At 41.8% G+C, this 27,720-nt stretch overlaps 1 protein-coding gene across 1 annotated transcript in view; it reads left to right on the top strand.

The window, feature by feature from the left end:
- The window catches only part of HRAS (HRas proto-oncogene, GTPase), a 68,986-nt gene that overhangs the window by 18,562 nt on the left and 22,704 nt on the right, over positions 1 to 27,720 (top strand). The window contains exon 2 of the mRNA XM_061609987.1: positions 24,823 to 24,977. Coding sequence (XP_061465971.1) covers positions 24,867 to 24,977 — 111 coding nt within the window. The 5' untranslated portion in view covers positions 24,823 to 24,866. The remainder of the gene's footprint in view (positions 1 to 24,822; positions 24,978 to 27,720) is intronic.

Raw genomic sequence — 27,720 nt, 5'->3', positions numbered from 1 at the left:
AAATACAACTTCACAGCAGGAGATGCACCTCATTGCCTGGGACCAATGAAATGGCAGAAAAAGGTATCCATTCTGTGAGGTAGTGGTGGAGAGCCTCAGGCCCTGTGGCTGAGTGCAGCCCTCCAGCTCTCTCTGTCTAGTTCTTGAGACTCTCCTCAGCCACACCCTTCCCCAGCCGGCTTTGCACCCGCCTTGAGGCCATGTTTGCATGGCTGGAAAGTATCCTTGAACCCTGATAATGATTCTTGCTTGCTTGGATGGACGATAGACGGGTGTGTGTAGAAAGTAATATGTTGTGCAAAATTTACATGTGTTGCTCTGCTCGCTTTTGCATGAGGCCCCCTGAAAAGCTGTCCAGAAGGGAATGCGGCCCTTAAACTGAGAAAGGTTTCCAACCCCTGATGCAAAGAAATGGTTCAAATATTAAGGGTTCACAGCTGTAACACAGACTGGGATTATGATGTTGTACCACCTTCATAATTTGTAGCATTGTAACTAGAACCTCCTCAAATTGGACAGGTTATGAAACCTCTAATTTCTGTCACTGGGAAGATACAGGGGAGGAGTTCCGTGGAAGACTTCACTAGCTTCATTTATGCTTTTCCTTGTGAACAAGTCCCAGCGAATTTACTTCATTAGTCTAGCAGTGTGTAATTGCATTACTGTGAATTTCTAATAAGACACTCTCCTTTGGACACCTCATTAATAGCAAGAAACTATCACCACCATGAACATGAGGTATAATAGTATGTTGGACTTGTATTGGAGAGATCGTCTTCAATCATGAAACTTGTTGGATAGTTTTTGATTGAGAAAGAACCTTGCCCAACTCACAGTGTTGTTTATGAGGATAAAAGGGAGTAATCCCATGTACTTGACCATGGGGAGCAATTAGGCTGAATGAAACAAAACAACCATCCCTTGGCAGCCCTTTGTGTGTGTGTCTTAACTCAAAATGTGGTTTCAGGTCGTCAGTGAGAAGCTGAAATCTTCTATATCGTTCTCTCTGTGTGTATTCATATATTGATTCAGGAATTATTGGGTTCTGTTTGTAATGATTTATATGGAGTTACTTTATGGCTCTGATTATAAACCATTACTGTTTTAAGTGAAATTTTACATACTAGGGCAAATCATGACTGTCTTATGTCACTGGAATGGCACCATCCCATAGTTACTAACATCTGGCCTCTTTTACTACAAGCTCTTAATTTTTTTAGTACATTTGTCACTGTTGGCTTTTTGGACACTTGTAAGTTGATGCTGAACTTATTAGAGTCTCTTTTTCTGGATAATAGAAACACACAAAGCAATTTATTTACAAAATCAGTACAATATTTGAAAGTACTATATGCTCAATACAAAAGCAGCTAGGAAACCAATTTAGATGCAGTATGTCAGAAGACCTGTACTAGCTTGTGTGTTGGTGAAATCTCTCCATCCTTGATACATTTTTATGGTAAATATTCAGAATAACTGAAGAGTAGGCCTCACATTTTGTAACTGAAGCCAGATCTTATTAATAGTAACATGTATATAAGTCTTGAAATAAATTCACTAGAAATAGTTTAAAAAACAAACAAAACATCCTTAAATATTTACCTATGTATCTCCAAATGCTGAGACAGAACCAGAAAGAAAAACAGAGCTGTAGTAAAACAAGGAGATGCTTAATAGAAATTTGAGATTGAGAACTGAAATGGAGAAGGAAATTTGTTCCTACCCAACGTGTAATTCACTAATAGACAAAAAACCTTGCGGTTTAAGAACGTACCTATAGCCCACAGATATTCCTATCAAACTTTAAAAAGCAGGGAATTTGGGCAGCTAAAGCAGGGGAGTAGGAGACCAGACCTAATCTGCTCTCAGACACTGTACAGTAGGGCCCTGCTTTTTGGTGTTCCACTAATACAGCGCCAGCAGGGCAATCAGCTGGAGCGTGGGGAGCTCTACCCACCGCGCTCCAGCTGACAGCGATCAGCTGTACTGTACAGCTGATCGTGCGCTATGTTCCACTTTATGGCAGGTTTTGCTTTTCGGTGGGGGCCTGGAACGTAACCCGCCGTATAAGTGGCTCCCTACTGTACTGCCCTACAAACTTGTCAAAATGCAAACACAATTTGGGTTGGTCTTTCACAGGCCACAGGGTTGGTCTTTCACAGCTTAGGAGAAGAAAAGCACAGTGTGTTGTAGCAGCTGGCTGTAGGTTCAGTCTTTGTGGCTGGAGCTTGGTAGAATAGCTATTAAATGCTACAAAAGAGCATGCAGAAATGCCAACCAGAAAGATCCATTTGCATCCAAGACAATAGCAAAATACTTTGCTAGTGATGTCTCTGCAGATGGTGTGAACAGTTTAGAGATGACTCCTAGTCAGGAAAGAGTGGTTGGGGTGCCATAGCTGGTTGACTTGTTTTGAGTGCATTTGTGCATCATACGCTATGCAACAACTGAAGGGAAAACAACTGCTAAAGAAAGGTGGTAATTTGTAGCTATGCGTCTAGAAGATTTGGTATAGGTGCTCTCTCTAGTAGTTGGATATGCTTTTTACAGATGCATCATTTGATGCTGTGAAGTTGGGAGGAGGGACAGATGTGCTAATCATGAAACTGCTTCAGAGAGAATAAATGTGTAGAATTTAGGGTATATTTAGGAGTAAAGATTAACAATGTGCCAATGAACTGTTATAGCAGGCAAGGGGGTGACAATTTACCTCTTTCTTTCTCTGTCTAAATCAACCACAATAAAAGATTTCTGTATAAATTTGATAGTGTTTTATATGTAATCACTGATGTTAAAAAGTTAGCAAGATTGTGAAAGCAACTAAAGTCAGAAGTACAGTGGTAGTGGGTTCTTTTCTTTTTTTCTGAGAGCAATGTTTGGGAAATATCCACATAGGGAGAATTTTTATAGAAGCAGACATGTATTAGGAGAGAACTACTCTTCCATAGCGACCTAAAGAAGGGCTTCTTATACTTATTTACAAAATAAACTACAGACCCACAAGCTACTTCTAATGTCCATCTTTTCCACATTCTCCAATTAAAATAGCTGATTTAAACAAAATGTACAGTTTGCCTCATTCTTTGTCTGAAAGCTGGTTTAAATGTTAACATCCCCAAATGAGCATCTCTGGACATCTCCTGTAGTGGAGGAGCCCCTTGCAGACACAGTATTGTTTAAATGCTCCTGTCCCCATGTGTTGTAACTGTTCCATTCAATGTACACACACCAGTGCCAGCATATTCTAGGTGGCAGTGGTTTATGTGAATAGGCCCCTCTGTGATTAAGCAACACATATGGTGTGTGTGTGGGAGTATTTAAATATTTATAACTTTAGTCTGGAAAGTTGCCTTGGGGAAGAGTTTCTTGGTGGTGGATAATATTTAAAGAATCAGTTGCTGAAACTCTCATTTCTTCTTGTTGGTTATTTCTGAGAATTGAAAGTTTACTGCAAATCAAGAGCTTGGTCCTGCTATGCCATTGTCAGAAAGGTGTTTTCATATCTGATGTGGGAACCTGTCTTGTTTTTATTGCCGTCATTGAGCACAGATGGTGATAAATCTTTGTGAAAAGACAGATAAATTATTCTCAAATTTTGGATAATGATGCGAGCCGTTGCTTAGAAAACATATTGTTCTCAGTAAAACATTTTGTGAAGTACAACTGTACTGAAAAACAGGGCTGTGGAGTCGGAGTCGGGAGCAATTTGGGTGGAGTTGGAGTTGGAGTCGGTAGAAATGTACCGACTCCGATTCTGACTCCTTCATAAATGGCAAATGTATATTAACTAGTAATAACAAATTTACTGTAGTAAAATGGTAGCACAAGGCATTTCATCACCACCACGTGAATCCAGAGCTTGGAAAAGTTAGTTTTTTAAACTACAACTCCCATCAGCCCCAGGGATTGGGCTTGTGGGAGTTGTAGTTCAAGAAAGTAACTTTTCCAAGCTCTGGATTCACGTGGTGGTGATGAAATGCCTTGTGCTACCATTTTACTACAGTAAATTTGTTATTACTAGTTAATATACATTTGCCATTTATGAAGGAGTTAGAGTCGGACAGTAGAAAAATAGAGGAGTCGGAGTCGAAGGTCTGGCGTACCGACTCCACAGCCCTGCTGAAAAACAGCTAAGACAGATGACTTTGGTATTAAGTTTGGCATATCCAGATTTTAAGCACCCAAAATTTTTTTTTCCAGGGCCTGAAATTGTAGAAGCCTGACACTTGAAAAATCCTAGCTGGGTGATCCTCCCAGTATTCAGTAAAGGTGGTATTTGAGAAATATCTATAACCCAGCATTTAATATCTTTCAGGGGTGGCCAAACTCTCCTAGGGAAGAGGAACAGGGGAAAAACTTTGGGGATCGTATAGCAGCACCTCTTCTTTATAGCTTGAGCTGAAAAGAGCATCAGCATCTTAGGAGAGGTAGTACTAAATTCTGACACTAAAACCTCTGATCGCAAATTGAAATGCCCAATGGACAGAGTGTAGATGTAATGCTCCCACTTTTTAAATCATGTGACAGAGATTGGGAGTGTTATGTCTGCACCTGGCCGCACAGCTAATATCCCAACAGTCATGTTTGTCTGAAAACATCTTGGTTTTCTAATTAGAATGACATTTTAAATATTTTTATAGATTTGGCCAGTTGTAACTTCAGGATTTCTAGTGTTATAATGTAGGACATCATCTCAATAAATATGAGGATGGCTTTAGAAAAATATAGGTTTCTAATCCATGGGGGAAAGTGCTGTGGTCTAGAGTTCCAAATGGTTCCAAAGTGACAGTATAGTAACCATAGAGTCTGGTTATTTTACTTTCTGGTGCTGTAGTTTTTTGATCAGTAGAAAAATAAGCAAGCAAGGAAGTAAAATGTCTTTACTCACGATGGTGTGCACATTAAATGTGCCCCAAGGCACGCTTCGTCCTTTTGCCTGCATTGGAACGCTATTGCATGTTAGCACATGCATGCAGGCACCCCTTCTCGTAAGACAGATACCAGTGTTAAATCTCTTCATGTAATGTATATAGCATGGGTTTTAATTATGGCATGATGTAACACTTTATCATGTGAAGTGTTTAAGGATTATCCATGTATTTTCTAAGGTCAATCATAGAATCATAGAGTTGGAAGGGGCCTTGTAGGCCATCGAGTCCAACCCCCTGCTCACAGCAGGAAATCCACAGCTAGAGCATCTCCCGCAGATAGCTGTCCAGCCTCTGCTTGAAGACATCCAGCGAAGGGGATCCCACCACCTCCCTAGGCAGTCGGTTCCGTTGCCGAACTGCCCTTACTGTCAAGAAGTTCCTTCTAATGTCCAATCTGAATCTACGCTCCTGCAACTTAAAACCATTAGACCTAGTCCTACCCTCTGGGGCAGCAGTGAACAAATCTGTACCTTCCTCTATGTGACAGCCCTTCAGGTACTTAAAGAGTGCAATCATGTCACCCCTCAGCCTTCTCTTCACCACTGAACATGCCAAGTTCCTTCAACCTTTCCTCATAAGACTTGTTCACCATACCGGCTATCATCCTCGTCGCCCTCTTCTGAACCCGCTCTAACTTGTCTATATCTTTCTTAAAATGAGGTGCCCAGAACTGAACGCAGTATTCCAGATGAGGCCTGACTAATGCAGAATATAGTGGGACTATTACTTCCCTCGACCTGGAAACTATAGCTCTGTTTATGCAGCCCAAAACCGCGTTTGCCTTTTTTGCCGCAGCATCACACTGCTGGTTCATGTTCAACTTGCGATCCACTACAATTCCAAGGTCCTTCTCACACGCACTAGTGCTAAGCTGGGTATTTCCCATTCTGTACCCATGCATTTTGTTTTTGTGGCCTAAATGCAGAATCCTGCATTTGTCTTTATTGAATGTCATTTTATTAATTTCAGCCCAATTTTCTAGTCTATCCAGGTCCCTTTGGATTTTATTCCTGTCTTCCATTGTGTTAGCTATCCCTCCCAGTTTCATATCATCCGCAAACTTCATAAGGCTTCCCTCCACTCCATCATCTAAGTCATTGATAAAAATGTTGAAGAGTATCGGCCCCAGGACAGAACCCTGTGGAACTCCACTCGAGACCACCTTCCAATCCGAAGCAGAGCCACCGACGACCACTCTTTGAGTACGGTTTTCCAACCAGTTGTGAATCCACCTGACAGTATTTCCATGTAGTCTGCATTTGACTAGTTTGCTAATCAAAAGGTCGTGGGGGACTTTGTCAAACGCCTTGCTGAAATCTAGATAGATGACATCTACAGCATTTCCACCATCTACTAAGCTAGTGACCAGGTCAAAAAAAGAGATGAGATTAGTTTGACAGGATTTTTTCTTAACAAACCCATGCTGGCTCCTTCTAATCACAGCATTGTCATCTAGATAGTTGCCAATGAACTCTTTTATTATCCGTTCTAATATCTTTCCCGGTATTGAAGTCAGACTGACTGGCCTGTAATTCCCTGGATCTTCTTTTTTACCCTTTTTAAAGAGCGGGACGACGTTTGCCCGTCTCCAATCCTCCGGCACCTCTCCCGTTCTCCAGGATTTCTCAAAGATGATGGCAAGAGGTTCCGAGAGTACATCCGCAAGTTCCTTCAATACTCTGGGATGCAGTTCATCAGGCCCTGGAGATTTGAACTCATTTAGGTTAACTAGGTATTTCCTGACTATCTCCTTATCAATCTTGAACTGCAGTCCCGACCCCTTACTGAGATTGCTACCGATGCAAGGTTGCACACTGTTCCCTTTCTGGGAGAAAACGGAGGCAAAATAGGCGTTGAGCAGTTCTGCTTTTTCCTCGTTATCTGTCAACATTTTGCCATCCTCATTGAGCAGCAGTCCTACTGTTTCCTTGGTCTTTCTCTTGCTTCGAACATATCTGAAAAACCCCTTTTTGTTGTTCCTCGCTTCCCTCGCCAGCTTCAGCTCGTTCTGGGTTTTAGCTTTCCTTACGCTATTCCTGCAAGCCCGAGCCGCTCGTCGGTACTCTTCCTTGGTGATGCGTCCTTCCTTCCATTCTTTATACATGCTCTTTTTTACTTTTTCCTCCTCCACCAGTCTTCCGTGTAGCCACATTGGCTTTTTCCGATGTCTTCCATTTTTCTTCCTCTTTGGAATTGTTTGCAATTGCGCTTTTTGTAATATGTTCTTCATGAACTCCCATGCTTCTTGGGCTCCTTTTTTCTTTAGTCTATCTAGCCACGGGATCCTACCCATCATATCCCCGAGCTTGCTAAAATCGGCTTTCCTGAAATCCAAGGTCCATGTTTGACTATATTCTTCTTTGGCTTTCCCCAGAATCCCGAATTCCAGCATTACGTGGTCACTTTCCCCCAAGGTACCGACCGCTTTAATTTCCGTGACCAATTCGTCCGTGTTAGTTAAGATCAGGTCCAGGATTGCCGATCCCCTTGTTCCTTCTTCTACTTTTTGAAAGAGGAAATTATCAGCAAGGCCCATCAGGAATTTGTTGGAGGCTTTGTGCTTCGCAGAGTTTGTCTCCCAGCAGATATCCGGGTAGTTGAAGTCCCCCATCACTACTACTTCTTGCCTCCTTGAGATTTCAGAGATTTGTTTGAGAAAGGCCTCATCTACCACCTCTTCTTGGCCAGGGGGTCTGTAGTAGACACCTACTACCATGTCGGTTTTATTTGTTTCTCCGTTTATTTTTACCCAAATGGTCTCTACCGGACCCCTTTGTTCGCTCTGTTGGATTTCCATAGAGGTGTATTTGTCTTTGACGTATAACGCTACTCCCCCTCCTTTTCTGTTGCTTCTATTCTTTCTGTAGAGTTTATATCCTTGAATGGCTATATTCCAATCATGGGAGTCATCCCACCGAGTTTCTGTTATCCCTATGATGTCATATTTGCCTTGATGCACTAAGACTTCAAGCTCCCCTTGCTTGTTTCCCAAGCTCCGCACGTTGGTATATAGACACCAGAAGTCTCTTTTGTCCTGATTGGATTCCTCCGTTAATATACCGTGAGCTTTGCCGTGCATCCCTTTCTCTCTCCCAGTGTCTGCTGTACCCTTCAAATCGTTGCGTTTACAACCCGCTGTCTTTGGATCGGTAGTTAAGCTATCATCTCCATCCCCCAGAGGCTTTAGTTTAAAGCCCTCTTGATGAGTTTTGCCATACTTCTGCCAAAGAGATTCTTCCCAGTCCGCGTGAGGTGCAGCCCATCTCTTGCCAACAGTTCCCCCTCCAAGAAGCTTAGACCATGGTCCCAGAATCCAAACCTCTCCCATCAACACCATCTGTGTAACCAGTTGTTGATCTGCAGTATCTTCCTTTCCCTTTGTAGTCCTCTATCCTTCACGGGAAGAATTGATGAGAAGACCACCTGCGCCCCCAAATCCTTGACCTTCCTACCCAGAGCCTCATAGTGCGAGGTGATCTGTTCCAAGGTGTTTCTGGCCGTGTCGTTTGTGCCCACATGGATGAGGAGAAAGGGGTACCTATCTTGTTTCCCAATGAGCCTCGGCAGGTTGTCAGCGACATCCCGGATGCGTGCCCCAGGGAGACAACAGACTTCCCGATTCATTTTGTCCGGCTGGCATACCGGTGCCTCTACCCCCCTGAGCAATGAGTCTCCAACCACCAGCACCCTCCTCTTTTTGCTGTGAGCGGTGGTTGCATCAGCCTCCTTCTTCTGGGGTGTGGAGTCTTCCTTTGCAGTCAGTGTCTCTTGATGCAGTTGAGTTTGTTGAGGCTCTTCAGGGGTGCTGTCTGCCAAGAGACGCTGAAAGCGATTTGTTAGTTGCAGCAGTTCTGACTCCCTCCTGTTTTTCCTTGCCCTTACAGTGACAGTCCTCCACGGGGATTTGTTGCTGTTGCAGTCCTGTTCTTCCTTGTCACTTTCTTCCTGCACTTCGTGTCGCTCCCTTAATTCCTCTTGTGTTCTATCGAGGAAGTCCTCATCTTCTCTGATAGTCGCAGGGTGTCTATGTGTTGCTGCAGCCCCCTAACCTTTTCTTCTAGGAGCAATCTGCCAGTGTTTTACAATTGCTGCAGGCACAGATCTCTATTGCATTTTAAAGTGTTGAACTTGCTGTTGCAAATTCCATATCCACCATTCTTTTCTCTTATCACAACAAGTAGAGGCCATTCAGCTAGCCATGGGATACAAGAGAGATTAGACATCTACGTTAAAAGTTTATCCTGGGTTTTAACTGAATCAAGATTAAGCAGAAGAGCACACAGAGGCTGGTGGTTGTCCATAATTTTTTCTTGTGAAATGTAGGCTCCAGATGAGATACACCATTAGAAATAAAGGAATTCATTAAAGGTTCCTGTGAGTACCAAGTAAGGGTGGGTGAGAATTTCAATTCAGTTCGCATTTCAAGCAGAATTTATCAAATTTGCAAATTCAGAAACAATATGAGAACCAAAACACAGCCATCCGTTGAAATTCAAATTTATTAGAATTTTGGGATGCAGTTTGCCAATTAAACAACATTTACAAAAATGCATATATTAGGGGAAAGTGTGCATAAAAATGAATACATGAGTGAAAATAACATGTAAAAAGGCATGAAATGATGATAAATGGCTTGCAAAAATGTGTACCTTTGTCAAAACTGCCTATAAAAATGGTGGAGAATTTTTGTGAAGATTAAAAAAAAAAATTGCAGATTGCTGTAGAAATGTAGAGAACTGAATTTAACATTGGAAGAATGAAAAACTGAGAGAACCGAAACAGACATCTTTCCATGCCTAGTACCAAGTTAAACACCTCAGTCACATATGTGCACTGAGTGTGATTAAACCAGTGGTTCTCAAACTTTTTTGGTTAGTGGCGCACTGTAAAACGTGTAAAAATTTTCTGGCACACTTCGTGTACAAAATTAAAAATATATTAATATATTTTAAACTATGAATAAAAATAACTTAATAATAATATACTTTCATAATATTCACGGCACACCTAGCCACCTCTTGCAGCGCACCAGTGTGCCCCGGCGCACTGTTTGAGAATCACTGGATTAAACTATGAAATTGCTTCTGGTGCAGAGGAGGCTTTCCATGGTGTGTTGGTATGAGTCTCTGTTCTGGTGTGTCACTCCAGACTAGGAGGTACCCCCCAGAACAGTGAGTCATATACATACCCTGCTTTGTGGGGGAAAGAATGAAGTGTGCTTTTGTTTCTAATTTTTTTAAAAAAGTGTCTTGCTTATTGGGAGTTTGGAAAACATTGATCTACTGTATGTAACATAATGGAAGAAAGAGGGGATGGATTTCCTTTGCCCAAATTGGCTCCGTCCTGATATCTAGGGCCAAATCACACAGTTCATGGCGGCAATTATATTTCTATTTTTCTTCATGAGTACATGCAGTTAGGAACTACAGCTAATCTAGCTGATTTTTTTAAAAAAAATATATTTACATCCTTCCCTACCCCTTGAAGAAGCATGGTTCTCTCCACACCTCCACTAATTTTATCCTTGACAACCCTGTGAGGTAGACATATGTACATCATAAAAAGGTACATGGTTAAAAACATGCATATATACACCTGTTATGTCTTATAGATTTTTACCTTAAAAACAATATGTAAGGCTGCCTTAAAAACACGGAAAAAATAGGATAACAAGCATGCTTAAAGTCTTGTTAACCAAGTGTGTGTTTGCATGTATTACAATAAATGCAGATCATCATCATCACAGTTTATTTGTATGCTGCCTTTCCATAGGAATCTATGCTCAAGGCGGCTCACACCATGAAATACAGTTACATAATTCAATCGGTTGCAAAACAAAATTCAGAGAGTCAAACAGTAAGTTAAAGAAAACATTTCATTAAGAAATATATAATACATTGAAACAGTACCCTTACAATTCATAATAAGCTCCAACAACAGAAATACCAAAACATAATCCCAGCAATAGCAAAAATAACTTGAAATGTTCTGGCAAATGAATAAAAACGTAATTCTCTTAATGTTTTAACTTTCATTGCTGGAAGCTCAAACTCCACAAATTCCACCATGAGACATGCCACAGCCCCATAACTCCCGAACAAAGCTGTCCTGGCTTCTTCTCAGTGGCGGTGCTGGCCCTTCTCCATTAGTCACCCAAATTCCATGTCGCTTCTGGTTGGTAGAAGGGGCTGGAATATTGGTCGGGTATACTCATCATCAGTGGAGCGGATGGTTTCCAGCTGCTTACGCCCACCTCTCCCACCGTGGCAATCTCCAGGGCAAAACAAGAGCGGTTGCCACGGGGAGCGACCTCATGCATGATGAACTCGACCTTGGAGCTGTTGGCTGTGTGCAGGAGGCGTGGGAGTGGGCTGTCATGGCTGGCCCCTTCGTAAGCTGTCACCTGCAGAGCAGTCATGGGCACCGACAATGAAAAGCTGACTGGGTAAGCAAAGAATTGTCACTGTGTGTGTGCCTGGGCCGGCAGGAGTTGCTAGCAATGGGCCGCAGCATATCTGAAAGGATATGCGTCCATTCCAGGTAGTCCCTCTGGGATCTGAGCAGACTCCCCGAAATGTTGCTGTCAAGGTGGTCTCATTCAGCCAACCATCAAGGCTGTCCCAGGTGAAGCTGGCCAAATCGTAGGTGGGATAGAAGTCATCTGTATGAGCCTTGGAGAGATTGGATGTCTCAGTGCCATTGTACTCAAACACCTTTGAAAAGACGACAGCCGTGGCATACAAGATGCTGCTCGTGGGCTCAACCCCAATGGCTCCAGAGGGAGAGGGAGAGAGCAGCCTGGTCTAGTTGACATGGAGGCTGCTGTTCTGGCTCTGTGTGAACAACAGCAACACCATGGGCGCCCCAATGGTTTTGAAAGCTTTTTTTAAGAAACGTTTTTAAAGATGTTTTGTTTTAATGTGTTTTAAAGTTTGTTTTTATGATGTTTTAAAGTTTTTAGTGCTTTTGTTTGCCTCCCTGGCCTCCTGCTGGGCGGAAGGGTGGAATCTAAAACAAACAAACAAATAAATGTATGAAATGGAGGAGTGGAGAGAGGGGATTTGGAACTTGTGAAAAATACCCTTTGCAGTTTCACTTCCCTTTTCTTTGAATATAAGCTACCTTATATGGTCAAAGCTGCTCAATACTAAGCCAAGATTTAGGTCCTTCTAGCCCAATATTGTCTACTCTGACTGGTAGGAGCTTGTTAGGGTCTCAGGCAGAGATCTTTTCTCATCCACTCCTATCTGATGGTAGGTACCAGGCACTGAACCTTTCTGCATTCGAAGTATGTGCTGTATTCCTGAGCAGTGCCCCCTACTTGGATCACATCTAGTGGCATGTATTCTTCCAGAATACATCCTGTACAGTGTTCTAATTTCATGGTACCACTACTGCTTCAGCAGCAGATGAACTAGAACACAAGGGGCATCTTGTTCCAAAGCCAGAGCTTGTGCTATACAAAGGGACACTTGAGTTATCCAAGCTGCACATGAGCTGTGTGATGGACTGAATATGCATGAAAGGATGAAGAGGTCTGAGAAAGGGCAAGTAACAGGAGCAAGTTGGAGGCAGCATGTGTTGGGGGCTTGGTTTATGTGGTAACTTTGGAACGCCCTTCCTAAGGAGATGCATCTGGCACCGACATTACAGGCTCTTTGATGCCAAGTGTCCTATTTTGTCCAGGCATTTTAGATTTAGCTGAGTTTTGGAATATTTCTCTATTTAATGATTCAGATTTATATTTGCCTCTTGTTTTGTTGCTTTTTAAAGTTTATGGGTTTTGAATGCATTTTATTCACACTTTGTATACCACCCTGGAATCTTTTGATGAACGGTGATTAAGAAATTATTTTTTATACTCCTTAGCATTCCATTCTTAAGTTCTGAGTGGATGCCCAGAGGAGTTCATGTTGTTTTGAAAAGCGCAGACAACACATTGAAGCACAAAATTAAGAAAAACAAATACAAGGAAAAACAACACATTCAGGCTTAAAAATGGAGATTTTAAAAAGTAATATTTAGAACGCCGAGGTGAATAAAACGGTCTTCACATGATATGGAAAAGATGCCCAGCTTGGTACTAGATGAGCCTCCCTGGGGAGAACAATCTAGAGCGATGGCCTCACCTTGAGCCTTCACCTGCCAAAGGCACAGGAGGGAAAGGGCTTGACAAAGTTTTGCAGGAAACGATTAAATTAAGATTGTTGCTCTAGGAAGGAATAGTAAGACCCTTACAGAGATTATTTTATTTAGAAAAATCAAGAGTTCCAAGCTGTGTTATCTTATTTGTTAGCTGATCTCAGTCCTTCAGTCTTGAAGATATCTCACAATGCCCAGGTGGAAAAAGAAATAGACCCTTGTGAGTAGCTCACAGGGATTCAAAGAAGAAGCTCTTCATATCGGTTTCCACTCAAAAGTGCTGGTTCATAGACCTGCTGTAGCTGTGCTGAGATCGTGGACATTCTTCTGTATGTGGGAAGGATAGGTCAGGATGTAAACAAATGCAGTCAAGGAGTCTGGAGGCTGAATCTGAGATAGGCCACAGCGGCTCCAGTCCTGCTGCACAGACAAAAACCTGTTTATGAATATGAAGATCTAAGTGCAGCTCTAAATACATTGTATCAAATGCTGCTTAATTTCTTGCGAGGTTAATTAACCCGTGCCTTGTTGATGCTGCAGGCATTACCCCTCTTTGTTAGTAAGCAAGAAGGCAAAAGTAGATGTGTCTGAGAGATAGGCTTCTCCCCCCCCCCCCCGGCCATGTTCTCCAAAAACTTCACACCAAACTAGGGCATGCATGTTTGTGTGAGACTTAGCTTACATAGTCAAATTTTTATAGGGAAATGAGATGATAAATCCATTCAGTTCTTCTGTTGTTCCTCTCCCAATTAATGCACTTTTATGTAAGAAAACAAACAGAATGCTTCCGCTGATATCATTGCATTTCCATGGGGCTGTATCAATAAATATGTAGTTCTTCCATATGGGTGTTTGTTTTGCATTTATCAGAATGGGTAATTGCAAAAGGATTACAAGGATTTTTTCCCCCTTCATTGAAATGGGCAGGACTGGGACTGTAAAATCTGGGAGTACTAGCTCCTAGTTTGGTGGTTGCTCTTTTTAACCTCTTCATGGTTGCATGCTCCTTGAGCTTCTTACAAATGTGGTTGGGCTTTGGGTGCTATTTTTTGAGTACTTTCCACTGCTGCAGGTAGGAGATGTCGTATCCACACTTGATGGGGTGCTAAGTTGTTGGGCAGTTCCTCAGAAGGATGGTGGCAAAGCTGGTACACTCAGGGTACAAGAAGCATTGCAGAGACGTATCTAGCTTAACTGGATGATGAGGCTGAACTGAACTGTCAGGGTCCAAGAACCAGCAGTGTTCATGTAAGAATGGTGATGTTTCATGTCAAATAATGACAACTGCTTCCTTTCTCTCTGTAGTTTATATTATCTCTCTCTTTTTAGGGAGGACTATGTCATTGTCAAAGGAATCAGGCTAGCTTAGCTTGTCAACCTGATGAGTTGCTCAACAGGCTTCCTAGCTTAATACTTTTCTGCTGCTTCGAAGACAAAGGCATGTATAGACCCCTTAATGGTTCCCAGAGTCTTGTAGTGTAGTTCAGAGATATCAAAATTGTCAGGCAAAGGAGTGGCTTTGTACCTGTGTGACTAGAATTAACTGAAAGTCTTTCTTTCTTTCTTTCTTTCTTTCTTTCTTTCTTTCTTTCTTTCTTTCTTTCTTTCTTTCTTTCTTTCTTTCTTTCTTTCTTTCTTTCTTTCTTTCTTTCTTTCTTTCTTTCTTTCTTTCACAGAGAGAGAGAACACTCTATTGATTCTTGCCAAATTGTATTATTTAAATATTTAAAGACCGCACTTGCATATAAAATATATAATTTTAATTTAAATATTTAAAGACTGCACTTGCATATAAAATATATCAATATATATATAAAACACAACTTATTCCCTTACCTGAAGAAGTTGCACATTAGGATGGGCTGTATACACAATGGAACTAAAACTGCTGAGACTTGCTTTTGCTGAGATGTGATAACATGAATGTAGGTTTCACTTATTGTGTACTTATTGTAGTTTCCAGCAGGCAGTGTAACATTGCTTGATGATTTGTCAGACTTGTTCTGTCCACTAGTGCAAATCTAGAAGGTGATGACTGAGCATTCTCTTTGCCTGAACTGAAGTTGGATAGAGGTGGGATGAATGGAGAATGACTGGCTGGATTAGCTGGGTATCTGAAAATTGTTTTCCTAGCAGATTAGGAATAGCTAACATGGTGCCCTCCAGATGTTGATGGACTACAACTCCCATAATCTCTGACAACTGATCGTTAACTGGGGTGATGGGAGTTGTAGTCCAATAACATATAGAGGGCACCACATTGACTATTGCTGTGCCACAGTGAATACATACATCTTTGTGCGTTAAAGGCCTTAGCAGCTGGCTGGTTATTAAAGCAATAAGAAGGGGATTTCTTAGCTTAAGGACATGTGACACATTGTGGTGGAGCAGGTAGTATTGAATTTGAGGGCTGGGGGGACCTAGGTTCAATTTCCTACTAAGCCATGAAGCTCACAGGGTGACATCTGTCAAGTTGCTATCTTTTGGATAAGCCTACCTTTCAGGTTTTTGAGGTAAAATGGAATGCCACCAGGTTTGCAGCCCTCAGTTTCTTGGTGAAAGGATAGGAAACAGGTCTGATTATTTAATTTTGATTTAACCAATGTTTTAAATTAGAGCAAGACTCATTATGCAGAGCCAGTATGGTGTCGTGGTTAGAATGTTGGACTGGGTCCTGGGAGACCAAGGTTCAAATCCCTGCTCAGCCATGAATCTCACTGGGTGACCTTGGGCCAGTCACTGTCTCTCAACCTAACCTACCTCACAAGGGTGTTGTGGATAAAATTGGGAGGGGAAGAACCATACTTGTATACCACCTTGAGCTCCTTGGAAGAAAGATGGGATATAAATGTAATAATAAATAAATAAAATTTATTCAGGCTATGGTCTGAAGGCACATGTGGCCAGCTCCCTACTGAAGCTAAGCAGGGTCAGGTCTGGTCAGTGCCTGGACGGGAGACCTCCTGGGAACCATATGTAAGCTGCCTTGGGTTTCAATCATGAAAAAGAAAGGCGGGGTAGAAATGTAATAAATAAATAATAAATAAAATTATTATTATTATTATTTTTTTACAATAATTTTTATTCAAATTTTCATAAAACATACAAAACAAAATCATAAAACATTCAAAGACAAAAAACAAAACAAAACAAAAATAATTAAACAAAAAAAATAAAATATTGACTTCCCATTTGTCACAGATCAAATCAGTTATAGGTCTACAATATATAACAATCCTGTCTCTTAAATCATATTATAAAATCACTTTCCTCCAGTAGTTATCTTAATTAATCATCAAATCTCATAAACATTACTTTATTCTTTCCACAAAAAGTCAAAGAGAGGTTTCAATTCTTTAAGAAATATATCTATCAGTTTTTCTCCAAATAAACATGTCGATTAATCCATCTCATCAAAATCTGTTAGGTCCAATAATTTCAACAGCCATTATTCCATTATCCCTATTAGTTCCATCTTCCATCTTCAATAGTCCTGTTAAGTCCAGTAATTTCAGTGTCCAATCTTCCATTATCAGTATTCCATAATAATCTTGCTGTCGTAGCCGTAGTCATATAATAAGAGTCTGATGGGAATTTCCTCTATCCCAAATATTTTCTTGCCATCCATTCTGAATAAGTTGCTGAAATACTGTTGTAAAGTCATATCTCTGTTCTTCTTTTTTACAAAATGCACTGGCTCATCTCTTGAGAGTTTTTCCATTGTCACATGGCTGCAGTTAATTCCATAGATTTTCTCTATATCAAACTCCATCACGTCATTCCAGTCCAAAAGATTATCCAAGCCATTGATAACTTTATCTCTAATATCTTCATTAATTTCTTCAGAGATAACGTTAAATTCCAAACAGTAGATTTTATTTCTAAAATCCATAAACTCCAGATCTTTTTCCAATTCCACATTTGTTCCAATCTCCAGGGCTTGTATCTTCCCTTTATTTTTTCTTTTCTCATCTCTGAACTCATTCTCCTCTCTCACAGGATCCCCTATTTCTTTAAGCTCCTGTGTCATTTTGCTCAGTTCAATTTTCAGCTCCTTACTACCCTGTCGCAGGGTTTGTTTTGTTATCTCAATCTCATCCATTATTTTCTGAAACATAGTTACTTCCAGATTCTCAGCCACTTTCTTGATTGCCATTTTTAAAACCACGAAAACAAAGCAAAACAAAAATAAAGAAGAACCATTTCTTATTTCAGCAACAATTGGGTTAATATTCCAGGCTTGATGACATCACAGTATAAACAGAACAGCCTGCCTTATCTCTCTATGTTCAAGAATGCAAAACAAATTTAGTTCCCAGCATCAAAACAGTTAGTGGCATCGTGAAGAAGCAGATTCGTCAAAATAAAATAGACCAAAAAGAGAATAGTCCCAGACAATATAATATTCCTCGGAATAGAAATCAGGAATAGAAATCCCTCTTCTGTTTATATCTTTAGAATGCACTTCCAGGACAGCTTTTTGCGACAGAAACAGAGATAAGCTGTTAATTTCGTGAATAACAGAGAAGAGTTATAGCTCACCCAGAAGTTGTCCAAAGCCGATCAATCTGACAAATCTCCTTTTGCTGCAACAATTTAAACCAAGTAAAAAAAATAATAGAAAGAAGGGTGCTTGCCTGTTAGTCCGTTCTCTCTTTAAAGAAAAGATAAACGTATCGCTTAAACAGATAGAGCTTGTTCGGAAGTCCGTCCGGCATTGTTGGCTGGACCTTATCTCATAAATTAATGAAATCCAGTCCTCCCAACAAAAACAGGCTGTTGAGGTTGATCTCTACGTTTCTCCCTGCCCGGGAGAAATTTCATCAGTCAAAAAAAAAATGTTCTGACTGATTTATATCTGAATAAGCTTCTTTTGAGGCGGGAGCCCGTCCCAAAAGCAGGCACAAGCGAAGTCACCCTTCCCGGAAGTCAATAAATAAAATTATTTCGATGGGAGAGCTGAACATGTGCTTAACTCCCATTGATATCAATGGAATTTTTAAGTTGCTTAACTACTAGCTGAGTTATGCCCTGTGTGTGTTTTTGAAATATATTCTGTTACTTCTGCAATCTGCCATGGGATTATAAAATGGTTCTTATACAGGACACAGCAAAGAAGGATGAGTTTTGGGGCCATTTAGCACAGTTGGCTACGTAATAAATGTAGCTTTTGTTTCTCCTTTTCCACACAGTCTGCCTGTCTTGTTTCAAGGATGAGCTTCTGTTGTGGAGGGCTCTTGAGGTTTTTTTATCCCAACCCAAAACTACTGACGTGATTCGCTGTTAGGATACCAAAGAACAACAGGCTACATCTGATTAAATGTGGGTTTTTTTAAAAAATAGGAATAGGGAAAAAAACCTTTGTATATGTCTGTATGCTCATATATTTGTGTGTGTACGTATGAAAGAAAAATACCACTTAGACGTTTAAATACAGACCATTGTAAATACAGGCCATTGTGCATATTTTTCCATGCTTTTTTTAAAATTGGAAACAGTATGAGCCAGCGTAGAGCAGGAAAAGGGGAATTCTTGGGAGTATTAGCAGAGCTGTGGTGGGAAGATGAAGCAAATACAAATTGGTAAAAATATTAATGCCAGGGCTTATGCCTTCTTGAACCTTGACATCTGCCCTGCAGGGTCTCTATCTGTGCATAGAGAAGTTGTGGTTTCTACTTACTTGGGAAAGGTGTGCTGTATGCTTTGATGGAAACTGTTCTGCTTTGCATGCAGAAGAAGCTCCTAGGGTCAAATCCCCGACATCTTCCAAGTGGGGTTAGGAGAGCACTCTGCCTGAAACCCTCAAGAGCTACTGCTAGTCATTGTAGGTAGACAGTACTGAGCTACATGAGGCAGCTTCCTGGGTTCACATATTTTTGGGAGCTCCCTCTCTATTGGCTTTCCATCGGATGGCAAAGACCTTCCTATTCCAGCAGGCTTTTGACCTGCCAGATTGATCTCTCTCTGTCCCAAGTTATAGTGGTGTTGCCATATTGCTCTTAGTTTTTCAGCTGGCTGCTGTTTTTACGGTCTCTTTGATCAACTTCTGTATGTGTTTTTGTTTTTGATCATTTTCTGATTGTTAGTAGCTTTGATTTCTTTCCACAGATAAAGCAGAATATATACTTAAAGCACTTAAAGTAGAAGAAGGGCTCTTTGGAGGTGGTGTGGAGGCTAAGGATGTGAGGTGTGAGATCCATAGATCAGATTTCTCAGCACACCCAGAAAGAGACTGCCTTGGCCTGTCCACAACAGTTGACATCTGCATTATAGGAGTGGATACTAGCCTCCCTTACATAACTGTTGTAAGGATTATGGAGCTAGTGTGTACGAAGCATTTGGAACACTTTAGTGCCTCACAGGAGTCAGCTCAGATACTGAAAAAAGATTTTGAAGTGAAGCTCTGTCCATATTTTAAACTCTGGGATGAGAGCAAGCTTGTGTTCAATTTTAAGTGATGGTGTATTTTGCTGTCCCTTTGGTAAGAACATTTTGGTAGTGGCTGTCAAAAGGTGTGATCCTTGGGTCTGTTGAAGATTTGAGGGGGCCCTCCACCTTGATTGCATTCCCCCTTTATCTGATCCATGCAGAGTACTTGAAAGCGGAGCAATGGAAGAAGCTTGACCTTGTCCTGTAAACAATGAACCTGTGTGCAGAGATGGGATCCCAGAAACAAGGACCCTGAACAAGTAGCAAGCTTGTGATTTGTACGTAGCAGCTTTTGCAGCGGAAACATTCTGGTAGTCCTTGGAAGTTTCCTGAAGTTTAGAAAGCGAGCGTGAACCTCTTCCGTCATAAAAACGTGGTGAAAAATTAAACTAACAGAAAGCAATCTAGTATCAAAGTACACAATGGGAAGTCTGAGATCTTGATGCCCTTGCTGCTTCCCCAGGGGCCACGCGTGCCAATCATTTATTTTTGCTGAGCCTTAACAAATGAGAGAACATGAGAGGCTCCTCCCCACAAGCAGTTCCAGCCAGTGAGAGGAAATTGAGGCATCTGCGCAACAGGCACACACAGCTTCAGATCATTAGCATTTGACCTTTTTTGACTCTTGGCAGCCAGAGATGATGATGGGCTGAGTTTCTATTTTGAACACTCAGGATTTTTTTTGGGGGGGGGAGTATTTCCCAATCTCAGCTTAGACTCATGTGCCAGTGCTGCTGAGTCAACGTTTCTTTTTACATAGAGATATTGGGAACAAGTTAAAGCCGGGGGGGGGGGGGGAAGAGAACAGAGGAAAATCCTGCTGATAATGGTAGAACAAATTTGCAAAATGGTTTCAGCTTTTCCCTCGCACATACACCTAAATGGCCTTGGCTGGTATATTTTGTTTGACTGTCAGCTTCTTCCCACTGAGATGCTGGACTCATTTCCCCCCTATCACATTGTTTCTATTGGGGAATATCCCGTGGAGAATTAATTAGGTCTCTCGACAGTGTCACCCACTCTTGTGAACAAGAATGAACCTGCAGTTGCGGAATGTAGAAGGAGCAAAGATATGGCCCTGTTGAAGTCTTAAGTCAGGGATGGGAGCCTGTGGCTCTCCAGTTGTTAGGAAGCACAGGGACATGGGACACTGCCTTATCCTCAGCCAGAGCATTGGTCCATCTAGCTCCCTGTTGCTTACACCAGGGGTTCCCGGACTGTGGTCAGTGTACCACCAGTACAAGCTTCATTCAGGTAGTCTGTGGCATGTCTGTGTTAAATATTCATATTGATTTTGAATTGTATTTTTATTGCTTCCTTTGCTATATGTCATAGCGTTACAGTTTGCATTCTATGGAATGCTGATTGTAATACAATAAAATACAGCATAAAAAATAAAAGAAGCAATAAAATTACAGTTAAAAATCATACAGCATCTGGCAAGGTGTATTAAAATTCCTACAACAAGCAGAAAAATCATGAAGTGATCCACCAAGACTCTCAGCAATTTTCAAGTGGTCCATGGGGGGCAAAAAAAGGTTGGGAACTATTGGTCTATACTGAGTGGCAGCGGCTCTCCAGAATTTCAGACGGGATTCTCTCCCAGACTACCTGGAGATGCCAGGAATTGAACCTGGGATCTTCTGCATGCAAAGGACTGTAGATGGTATATTGCTGAGCTATGTGGCCCTTCCCCAAATGGGCCATAAATAGATGTTGGATTCCAGCTCCCAGCAGTCTCGGCCAGCATGACCAATGGCCAGGGATGATGAGGGAGGTGGCCTTCCAGATGTTGTCACAGCTGCAAGTTTCCCAATCCTGCTTTAAGCTAACCAATGAACCACTGCCACATCTCCGCCTGTTAGGCCCTGCTTGTGTGGGTTCAGGAGGGGTTTCTCTGTCTGGAATGTTGAGTTCTTTGGAGAACATTGTGTCATTTTTATAATGGATCCCAGAGAATGTAGATAAAAAGATGTGTTCTGGAGCAGAGACACAGCCTAATGGGAGCAACGCTACGGTTTTATTTAAATGGACCTCTTAATTGCTTCTACTGCTCTGTTGTGCCTGTAGTTTTTAGTTAGTTGTAATGTTAAATTAATATTTGTACTGATCTTATACTTTTGTTATTAACTTATATAAGCTACCCTGAGAGCCCTCTGGGGTCATATGGTGGGGTATCAGTAGAATATAATAAATAAATGATAATGGAGAAAGGGAACAAAGGGCACTGATATTTTTCATCTCTACTGTTAAGTGCCTGCATCTGATCTTAATGCCATTCATTTTTCTTTTGGCTATTCTGTGTTGTGCCTTTTGATGGCACATTTCCATTAATCCTTTTCTTCTACCAACACACAATGTATGCAATTCATGTAGCTTTATTTATTTATTTATTTATTACATTTATATACCGCCCCATAGCTGAAGCTCTCTGGGCGGTTTACAGCAATTAAAAACATTAAAAACAAATATACAAATTTTAAAACACAAGAAAAATTCAAAAACACGATTTAAATTTTTTTAAAAACAATTTAAAATCACATGCTAAAATGCCTGGGAGAAGAGGAAAGTCTTGACCTGGCACTGAAAAGATAACAGTGTTGGCGCCAGGTGTACCTTGTCACAAAGATCAATCCATAATTTGGGGCCACCACTGAGAAGGCCCTCTCCCTTGTTGCCAGCCTCCCACCCTCCCTTCCAATAGGCACCCGGAGGAGGGCCTTGGATGTTGAGCGCAGTGTATGGGTGAGTTCGTGTCGGAGAGGCGTTCCATCAGGTATTGTGGTCCTAAGCCATGCAGGGCTTTGTAGGTTAAAACCAGCACCTTGAATCGAGCTTGGAAACATACAGGCAGCCAATGGAAGCGGGCCAGAATCAGTTTTATATGCTCAAACCATCTGGTCCCTATTACCAATCTGGCGGCTGCATTTTGCACAAGCTGCAGTTTCCAAACCGTCTTCAAAGGCAGCCCCGCATAGAGTACATTGCAGTAATCTAACTTGGAGGTTACCAGAGCATGGACAACTGAAGGCAGGTTATCCCTGTCCAGATAGGGACGTAGCTGGGCCACCAATCGAAGTTGGTAGAAGGCACTCCATGCCACCGAGGCTACCTGAGCCTCAAGTGACAGAGATGGTTCTAGGAGAACCCCCAAGCTACGAACCTGCTCCTACGGGTGAGTGCAACCTCATCCAGGACAGGTTGGACATCCACCATCTGGTCAGAAGAACCACCCACTAGCAGCATCTCAGTCTTGTCTAGATTGAGCCTCATTTTTTAGCCCTCATCCAGTCCATTGTCGCAGCCAGGCACCAGTTCAGCACATTGACAGCCTCACCTGAAGAAGATGAAAAGGAGAAATAGAGCTGCGTGTCATCAGCATACTGATGGCAATGCACTCCAGAGTTCCGGATGACCACACCCAAAGGTTTCATGTAGATGTTGAACAGCATGGGGGACAGAACTGACCCCTGCGGAACCCCATACTGGAGAGTCCAGGGTGCCAAGTAATGTTCCCCGAGCACCACCTTCTGGAGCCAACCCGCCAAGTACGAGCGGAGCCACCGCCATGCAGTCCCTCCCACTCCCAACTCATCCAGTCTTCCCAGAAGGATACCATGGTCGATGGTCGATGCATTAAGCACAGAATAAAGACAGTTCCTCTAAAAAGTACTATACCAAAGAGGACTGGAGAAATGGAAGTTGTTATAAATAGGGACCAGTTCAAACAAAATGTTTTGTTCTATACATGAGCTCTCAAAATCATCCACAGTCACATGCTTCATGGACAAATGCAACATGTGGTCATATAGCTAGTACCAAGTTCCTTACTTGTGGGAGCACTTTTTTTCAGCCACTGTGTTTGTGGGAATTGCTGCTGATTGTGTCCATGATTTAGTTGCTGTTCACATTACGTTTACATGCATGTATACAAGAAGTGATCAGGAGCTAGTATCATCATCATAAGAACATAAGAAGAGCCTGCTGGATCAGGCCAGTGGCCCATCTAGTCCAGCATCCTGTTCTCACAGTGGCCAACCAGGTGCCTGGGGGAAGCCCGCAAGCAGGACCCGAGTGCAAGAACACTCTCCCCTCCTGAGGCTTCCGGCAACTGGTTTTCAGAAGCATGCTATTCAATAATCATATTACTATTTTAGGAATTTCCTTCCACATTAGTCTCTGGCAGATTAATATAAAAACAACTAAAAATAGTTTTAAAAACAGTACAGAAAATAACAACTGAGAATAGGTATTTGCTCTGTATTGTTTTTAAACCTAAGGCAGAGAGGCCTTTTCACCTAATTGGAAAATCTTGTTGAAACAAAAATGTCTTCAGTTATAGTGGGTGCTTGCCATAACATCAATAGGGATGCAGTTCCACAGAACAGGGCAGCCACATTGAAAGCTCTGCTCCAGGTTATTGTGGAGTGGGCTTCTGAAATTCTCCTGCAGAGCCCAATGACCTGCTTGGAATATAAGGGATAAGGCTGTCTCTCAAGTAACAGGTAATGCATAAGTAATGTGAATTGGCCCCAAGCTTACTATTTTTTAAAAAAATGTCTTACTGTTTTGGCTTCAAATATTTCTATGAAATCCACTTAAGAACCACAATTAATTTTCAACATTGATGATAATTCTTCATTTGATGAGAGAGAACTGCATTATGACCCGTGGAAGAGCAAAGCAAGCATTCTAATATTGCTAGTAGGTCCATTTTTCCATGTTACAAAGTGTTTATCTCATTGTCTTTTTTGCATTGGCCATGTGAAGGTTTAAGTTAGTTGGAGACAGAGGTGGGGCAAGCTTCATGACTGAGCTGGGGTTTGAATCCTGTCCAAACTTGGCACTCTGTCAACTGCACTGTTCTGGCAATATATTTTAAAGTAAATTACTGAGCACTGATTTAACTGGGTCTGAACAATGAATAGTATCCATTTCTTGCGTCCTGCACGTGCTTTACTTTGCCTGCTCTGTATTGTTTATATAGTTCCTTAAGAGGGCTCTAATCCCCTTCAGGGCTTCTGGGTGCTGAGGGCTGTCCATGTTCATGTAATGAAAGCAATCTGTAACTAGCTGGGTCTTGTATCAGTGGAAGAACCTGAATATAATGCTGACCTTGACTCTGTCTCCCAGGTGCCTTTGCTGTAGATGTTCCTGCTTTGTTTCAGTGGCTCTTGCATCACCAAGCTGTAATAACGTTACTGTGCCACAGTGTCAAGTAGCATTAATGGCAAATAGTCGTGTTATAAGGGCAGTGGGGGGGGAAGGGAGAATTCATTTGCTATTCCTGGTGTTTATATCCACTTCTCTTTTCTTTCAGGTCACTGTGTCGTGAGGGAACCCTGAGCTGGGGTCGACCAGAAGATGACAGAGTACAAGCTGGTGGTGGTTGGAGCAGGAGGCGTTGGGAAAAGTGCTTTGACCATTCAGCTTATTCAGAACCATTTTGTTGATGAGTATGATCCAACAATAGAGGTGAGTTGCGTGCTTGTTTTGAGAAGCCCTTCTTAAAAAAAAGTTTATTTCCATTTTCCGTCTTAGCCTCGGTTGTCTCTACATTTTCCGTGGGCTGCTAGAAAAGAGGTCAAATACAACTTAACCCAACTTCAGAAGCAATTTATAGATGGGAAGCAAGAGCTCTTCTTCCTTGCACAGTGATGGCTCCTCAACAGAATAATAAGCACAGTAGGAGATATATTATGGAGTAGACACAAAGTCAGTTTGAAATCAGGTTTGCTCCTTGAAAGAGAGCAGCTGGTAGAAAATCTTTACAAGCATCATGCACTATGCCATTTCTTGGCCTAGTAGTGTCTTTTATTATTGCCATCACTTCTCTTCATGGATAAGGTATAAGCCAAGGAATTAGGGAACCCACATCACCTCTGGCACATCCTTTGTGTGTGATGTCATGGTCATCTATGCATTCAGTAAAATTGTGAGGTAGAGCCATTCTGAAGCTGTACAGGTTGTAGGCAGGAGATAACTTTAAAAAAAACAAAAACCTTACCACATCAAAAGCACAAAGCAAAATTTCCCACCTATGGGAGATGAGGGAGGAGTATGTGTGTTGGCGGTGGGCATAAAAGTATGATTCTCCCCTTCACCTGCAAGCATTGGTTTTACCATGCTATTCATAATTTGGCTCCCAATGCGAAAAACAACTGGCAAGAAATGTCTACCAAGAAGAGAGTTTGTGGACTGAAAGCTTGTGGACTGTTTTTGCTAAAGTCTCAAAGAAAAAGAGACTATCTTGCTGCCATTTGACTTGCAAAATTTTTCAGTCCAATTCAACATATATATCCACAGAGACAAATCCTACTGTTCAAGTGGGTTTATCCCAAAATGGAAGATGCATCTGTGCTGCCCAATCCTATGCATGCTTAGCAGAAACAAATCCTGCTGTGTTCAATAGGAGTTATTTCCAGTTGAATGTTCAGCAAATCCCCCCCCCCAAAAAATGTTCTTTTAAATCAGTTTGGCACATCTGTACAATTGCCTCTACACATGTGTAGGAGGGTTGCCTATGTGCAGAATGTTGCCAGTGATTTAAGCTCCTCTAATTACTTATCTTACTATTCAGAATGGATTATGGCCTGCTTTGCAAAACAATAACTTATAGTCTCACCATTTTGTAGTGATAGCAAATGATCTGCCTGTAGTATGAGAGAATTTGCTGTATTTTAAAAGTAAGGCATAGAAGTTATTTTGTGCAGATGCTCTGGCACAGCTGTATAAGTGGGAAAGGGTATTTAGAACTTCTTAGAACACATTACCCAAACATGGAGCTCCTGGATATTTCAGATTTGATCAGAGGGGTGTTGAAGAGGAGGGGAAGTGCATATATCTTAAACCAGTGTATTTCTTACATTGATTCCTTTTGTTGAGGTATGTAAACTGCCTAGAGATTTCTTTTGAGATATAAGTGCTGCCCTGGGCTCCTACTGGGAGGAAGGGTGGGATATACATCAAATAAATAAATAATAAGTGGTATGTAAATTGCATAAATACATAAATAAATCAGGGTGGTCTAGTTGGGCCGCCAAGTCATCTTGGGAAGCCACACTGACCCGCCCTTCATGGGGTGGGTAAGAAGCAAAATGTTTGAGCAAGGCAAGCTTCCAACTGCCCACGAATTGATGGGTGGTAGGAATGTGCCTTGCTTAAGGAGAGGGGAGTCATTTCCATTAAATGGAATCTGCTTCTCCCTCTTAGCACTGCTGTTTGAAGCTGTCCCACATTGCTTCTTTCAGCTCCTTGCACTGTGGTTGGGAACCTCACACAAGGGATTTTGGCAGGTGGGTGGGACAACCCCTCATTAGTCACATGACTTCATAATGACATTGTGAGATTGATAGGTGGTTGTCCTGCCAACCTGTCAAAGTTGGTCTGTGGAGTGGAGCCAGAAAGGTTTCCTGACCCCTGCCTTAAGTGAAAGCCATTTGGATGGAAACACTGCCTTTTCAATGCCTTTTTTAACAAAACCCAATCCATCACGCTTTATCTTTGTACTGTATCTCATCCTATAATCTTTTTTAAGGTCTAGTTCACACAATAGCAGAAAGGGTAGTCAGATTGGTCCTGGAGCATACAATTTCAAAAGGCAAATTCTATTTGTTGAATGCCACCCCATGAGAAGAAATCAAGCTCTTCCTGACAGCCAGGAACAACTCTTCTGTTTCTGGTTGAGTATAAGCTGGACCTAATATCTTCACCTCCATGTTCACTGTTGCCTTTAAAGCAGTTGGCACCAACTTCCTTGAGCCAGAGAGAGGGGGACCCTCAAGGTGCCAAACCAGCAAACAGCAGAGGGTCAAAAATGGGAAATTTTTATTGCAGCCCAATGCGTTTCGGATGTTCGTACACCCCTTTGTCAAGGGCAGTCTTGTGCAGATAACAAGCTGGTATCTCATCAGTGTAACACACTAAATTCTAAGAATTTAGTTGTAAACTCTGCAATTGCTCTTGCCTCTAGTGTGGTGAAATGGAGAACAGGAAGGAGTGGAGATGGAATTCAGTGCCATAGCTAGGCGCACTAGTCAGCCTGGTCCTGTCTAGGTTTGCCACAAACATCTGTTCTTTGTGCCACAGGTTCCCGTTCCTGTCCTGCTATCTTGGGGAGGATCTTCTCTCATACAACACACATATGTACTTCACACTCATGTGCATTCATGTGCACGCACACCCATTGCCTTACTACCTTTGGCCATCTTTAGCAATC

This window comes from Rhineura floridana, chromosome 2, assembly GCF_030035675.1.
Source record: "Rhineura floridana isolate rRhiFlo1 chromosome 2, rRhiFlo1.hap2, whole genome shotgun sequence".
Lineage (NCBI taxonomy): Eukaryota > Metazoa > Chordata > Lepidosauria > Squamata > Rhineuridae > Rhineura > Rhineura floridana.
Note: the sequence above shows the minus strand (reverse complement) of the source record. Positions and strands in the feature narration are given on the sequence as shown.